Raw genomic sequence first — 5,691 nt, forward strand, 5'->3', positions numbered from 1 at the left:
TAAAAATATGTACTCCTTTTCTTTATTAGGATGATGTCTTTCAGCAGTGGTTGCTTTGTACAAGAGTACAGCAATGCATACAATAAAACATCACCACCTTGACTCTAATCCTGTCTTGGAACCAGTGGAGGGTTTTGGCACCTTCCTGCTCTGGTTGTCTATATTTTATTGAAGGATCAGTTATTTCCCGTTTTGGCACCCAAAAGACGATAGTTTGGATAGGTCACATGCATTACAAACAGCCTGATATACACACAGATTAAAGTAGGCAACTGCTTATAAATCATGCAGTTTATTAACGAGTCTGAATTCATAAGCAATTAAAAAACCCCACAAGCCCAGAGATTCAGTGCTCATCATTACAGGCCTTCTTCCACCATCTAAATTGACATGAATGAGGATTAAAATGCAAAATAAATAAATAAATAGAAGTAGCTTCAAAATATATACAAATCAAGATCTTGGACTAAATGTGTCATTTCTTCTTTTTCCCTAGCTCTTCAGTGATTCTTCCAAGTAACATAGATCTGCTCTTATGCATGTGGATGCTTATTAAATCTTCAATCGAGTCTTTCTTCTTCAGAACTGGCGACCTCTGAATATGAGGAAATATCCCTGAAAAATTACATGAGAATACACATAAATAATCAGTTTCCAAACAGTAAGACCAGCGCAATACTCAGTTTCCTACATCCATGTTTCCTCTGTCTTTAGCTGCTGGTCCCCATTTTATCAGCATTGCCCCCAAACCTCTTGTTTTGGTGATAGACATATCTCTCCATTTGCAAGTTGCCTTTTAGTAACAAGTTACTTTGATCTTTTCCCCTAGCACAGACCTTTTCCTTCAATGTTCCTTTAAATTCTTCCATTTGTAATTAGCAGAGCCTAAGCACTTGAGCCTGCTTACAGTCTTACTGACGGACTGGCTTGTCATCACACTGTTTAGTAGCACATTTGTTATTTCCTTGAGAAACTATGGGGCAGTTTCCTTGCAATGATCTCCTAAAGCCCACAGTTGGGTTTATTTCTTTTACACACGTTTGTCGTCTTAAAAACCGTTTAACACAGTATCTGTTTATTTACCAGACTTCAAATGCATAATACAGCAGCCTTTGCCCCGCTACCCTCCCTTGCACCTGATCTGAGGTGCTAATCTGAGCCCCATTACCTGCACCTGTGAGGGAGGTGTGCACAGCTGCAGCCACTCTGAGAATCAAGGTAGCAGGGGCACTGCTGGGTGAGGAGAAAAGAAGAAGAAAAAAAGGTAGAGGGTTTTCTGTTCTTTGAGTGTTTGTACAGGAGATGTGCTATGTGGTTTCTTGAAGTGGGTCTTCCTGTACAGCTACTCTTCAGGAAGATTTGCTGTGAGTACAAAAGCTATATTCTTCTTGTGTTTTTTAAGCCTTGTTTTGGCTCATTAAGAGTTCTTACAACCATAATGTATCTCGCTCAAGTGTTGTAATATGTTGAAAATGTTTTTATGAAATGTGCTTTTTTCATAGTGTTCAGGTTTTGTTAGGGGAAATGGATGAGTTACTAAAGATGTCTTGGCAAGGTAACTGTAAAGGACTCTCCCTACTTGTCTCAGTTTAAAGCTAATACTTTTTTGTGGGATATCTGGGAAAGCTGAAATGCTGCTGGTTAAATAAGAGTTTAGTTGGATGGAGGTGGTTTGTCAGATAACTTGTATATGGTTGTTTTGATTTTGTTGTGTTTTTCATGGATTGTGTAGAGTTTGAAGAGTATCTTGAGACCTGTTGGTAACTACAGTCAGGAGCCTGGTATGACTAGATCTGTTCAGAAAAGAGTGTTTGAACCCCAGAGTCTGGACCTGGACTACTTCTATCACTATCTTGGTGTGCACTCAGAATTGCTTCCTAGGAGAGCAAGGTATTTTGTTCAGTACTACTGAGAAACTTTTACCAAGGCTTTCATGAGGCTTTTTGCTTGGAGCACTTTTGGTTGTTGTGTTATTGGTTTTTGGGGGTTTGGGTTTTTTGGTTAGTTGGTTGGTTTACTGATGTTTTTTCTTAGAAATTTTCTTAGAAAAGCTCAGTTCCTGATACTCAGTTTTCACAATGACCTCATGGGATTTACCCTTTAGTTTTGAAATCTGACACTAAAATAGTAGCACCTTAACATCAACACTGCTGTGCCAAGTCCAAATCTCTGTTTTGCTTTTCCAATTCCATGATATGTTTAAGGTGTACAGTGAATGCAGCCTACAGCTTGCTCCTGATTTATGATCCTATTTGCAATTCAAAACCCCAGAAACCCAAACAAAAAAACCCCAAAACTACACAAAAAACTCCAAACAAAAAATCCCCAGCAAATTGAAATGGTAAATAAATATTTAAGAGGAGTAAGATTTAAAACTTTAGTATGGAGCAATAAAGATGTTATCAACAGCTACAAAAGTAATGGTATAAAGCAAAAAAATCTTGCGTTGTTGTTTGACTTCTAGAACAAGCCTACTGAGAGCTATTCATACCCACCCATGCAGACGTGAAGTACACAAGGCCGTTCAAATGCTGTGCTCTTTGGGCTAAGAAAATAGGCTTGTACATATCTTTTATGCACAAGAAACAGTAGCTCTATTCCTCATCACTTCATAGGATGTGATTTGTATCTGCAGTTATTAACAGTTGACTTCTGTTTTCACTGACAGAACAAAGCAGTAAGGTCAAGGGTTACCAAGATTAAACCAGCTGGCTTTGTTAAGAAACTGGGAGATTTGGATAAGAGGTTAGATAGCTCCTCCAAAAAATAAAAACTAGGTAGTCACTGCTATAAGCTGCCTGCTACTCACTGATCTTAATTGATTGTACAGAGAAACCAGATTAACTGATTACAATTTGCAAAGCAAAGAGGTAAAGGAATAGAGAAGGGGAGAAATCCTTCTTTATCTTAAAGTATGAATACCTAGTAGTGCTTAAAATTGTTTAGGAGTAAACAAAAGTCAGTATTCATCACAAACCCCATAATCTGATTCTTCAAAATACCATCAGACTGTTACTCTTAATCTCAAGAGCAAAAAAAAAAAACTGGAGCAAAAGCTCTTTGTTTAGGAAAATCACAATGTGATAGAGACATGAAGAGCCAGGTGTAAACAAAAGGCTAAAAATGAGTTTAATGATATTCCAAGCTGCAATCCTGAAAAAAAAAAAACTCATCTGGTGCTTTAGTCTTGGTGGACATCTTGCTTTTTGATAGTACTACTGTCTCATCTCTAAAGCTGCAAGTTGTTTGCATCCATAATTGTATCAGTCTGGTCAGGAGCAAGCAACTTGTTGCCTTTGTGTTGTCTAAGGCTTTTTGGGAACCAGAAGGGGTTTCTGTGCTGTTTACCATCAAAGTATCTCAACTCAGTCAAGATTGCAAAGCTATGTGATAGCTCAGATTCTTTGCAAAGCAGGATAGGACCCACTCTTTTTCTTTTGAAATGCAGATAGTGGTGGTCTGGCTCAGAGTTTAGAAACTATCTGTGTGTGTGAAGAGCTCTTCAGTCTGAGGAGGCTGATTCAAACACAGTTCTGATCTTCCAGCTTAATGGCTAGGGTGCTCTCTGTAGGTAATGAGGGTGAAGGACCTAGATCTTTTTTATCTCAAATCCTATCTTTCAATACACAAAACATCTTAAGGTCTGTGGCAAGAGCTGGACTGTCCAGTGGTATAGTGTCCCTGGGGTAGAATAATCCTGAGTTAAAGTCCCTATATTTAGAGACACTCTAATGGGTAGCTGCCCAGAGAGGTTCTTCATTCTTCCATGGATATTCCCCTCAGACATCTTGATAACTAAGACACTGATCTAGGAAGTGGAGGTAAGGGTCTGAATCCATTCAAGTGGCATGACAGTTCTGCCTTCTCCCTGTGGGCCCAACGCACTACACTCTTAGTGATGGCAGCAGCACTTTTGCCCCGCCATCACATTACAGCACCTGCCCATTCTGAAAGTGCATTCTCAAGGGAAGGATGCACCTCTTGGTAGCAGAATCAGAACTGAAACCTTGGAAGGGACTGAGATTTAGGAAAAGCTATGCTGCATCTTTCTACTGGGAATGGGGAGGCTAATTGACATGATACCTGTTGCAGATGCTACTGTGAGGTGCCAGCTCTCACCTTGCCAAATATGGAGACGGCTAGTTTAAGCCTGGGGATTCTGCTCTGGGGCTGCTAACCTGGAGGTTAGGAATTGCAGCATTTAGTGTCATAGGTAGTGTTCTTTCTCCTGAAGCTGTAGCTGTGTCTGAAAGCCTGCACGTGTCTGAGTCCTAGGTCTGTCTCCACTGTGTGCTGGGCAAAGTTACTAGTATGGAAATGCCTAGAGGCTGACTACTAGATGGCAAGTAAACAGCTTTGCTCTTCTGCTGAAAGACTGCCACTCCCCCCAGCAGCGCCAGTGCAATGCATTCCTGGGGTGATGCACCCCTTGGAATGAGGGATTCGGAACTAGCTTGTCCATAGCACAATAGTGGTAAAAATATATAAAGAATATATTTGTATGTTCAGTTGCTGAACTGCCTTCTTTGTTTGAATCCTCCTATGTTTCACTTCCTGCTGCCCTTCCTCCCCCATCAAACTGAAACTTAAAAGCTGTCATTAGAGTACAGGTTGTCTGGAGGTCAAATTTTTACTGAGATCACTTTAAACATAAACATAGCTCTGTACTTGATTGAGAGGCTGTGCAGCATGTTCTCTATTTCTGTACTATTACCACATAATGCAATAAGCCTGTATCTCTTTTCTTTCCTGCTAGACTCTAGCTATTGCCCATGAGACATGTATTAAAGGAGTAGTAACCTTGGTTTCTCCCTGTAAATTGAGAACGTAGACTAGCAATCTTTGGTTCAGCTTCTGCTAGCTGCCTTCTCCCTAGGCCATGGGTTCTGGAGAGCACGCAGTCCACGTAGATATCCCAGAAGAGCTGAGCCAGGTCCCAGAACAAAGCCCCATGTTTCAAGTTCTCTGATGATTTCAGGAAGATCATGAAGTCCCAAAAGCCACTGACAGAGTCAGAAATATGAGGTTTTCTCATCTCCAGTAAGACAGCTGAGGAGGATTGCCAACACTGGGGGTCTGCTCGTCCAAGAGCTAGTGGATCAATTTGGCTATGGCAGAGGAAGGGTGTCATGCAGAATGCTCCCATGATTAGCAGAGAGTAGGTGAGTCTCATGTTGCAGTGGATTCTTCTTCTGTTCCCAAGGTCCATTGTACACTGAAATGTAAAAAACCCAGAAAGATGAAAAACTCCTTGCTGTTAGATGTGGGAACAAAGCCCTGGTACCTTACATTATATAGAAGGCACTTCAGATGTTGGTAATTGTTTCTCTGATCTTTAAGGGTCTGTGTATGCTTTTTTTGCATGTAAAAATATAAATACTAGGAGAGTTGCATTACTCTGTGCAGCAGAAGCATGTGTTAAAATTTGTTAATCATCCTCAAATCCATCTGATGAACTCTTTTTATGTGGAACTCTTCATATTGAAACTTTTTGTCCTTGATTTACAGGTCCCTAACCTTTTACAGTAAAAAGAACATTCCTCCTTATAGAGAATTTAAGCCTTTAGGCAGTCTTGCTTTCCTCAAGCCTTTAAGCCCTTTAAAACAGTTAGCAGACTCACAGGGATCTGTACACAGCAGGTGGAAAACTACTTGTTGAAACTGTCTTCTAATGAACTGATGGTAGATTGC

At 40.4% G+C, this 5,691-nt stretch overlaps 1 protein-coding gene across 1 annotated transcript; it reads right to left on the reverse strand.

Annotated features, from left to right (window-relative positions):
- Positions 1 to 475: 475 nt before the first annotated feature.
- LOC104407031 lies at positions 476 to 5,209 on the reverse strand. Its single transcript, XM_010016200.1, has 2 exons — positions 4,801 to 5,209; positions 476 to 615 (listed from the first exon to the last, which is right to left on the reverse strand). Exons 1-2 carry the CDS (start codon positions 5,207 to 5,209, stop codon positions 476 to 478), a joined length of 549 nt encoding a protein of 182 aa, XP_010014502.1.
- Positions 5,210 to 5,691: the final 482 nt, after the last annotated feature.

Source organism: Nestor notabilis, unplaced genomic scaffold (assembly GCF_000696875.1).
Source record: "Nestor notabilis isolate BGI_N333 unplaced genomic scaffold, ASM69687v1 scaffold33686, whole genome shotgun sequence".
NCBI lineage: Eukaryota > Metazoa > Chordata > Aves > Psittaciformes > Psittacidae > Nestor > Nestor notabilis.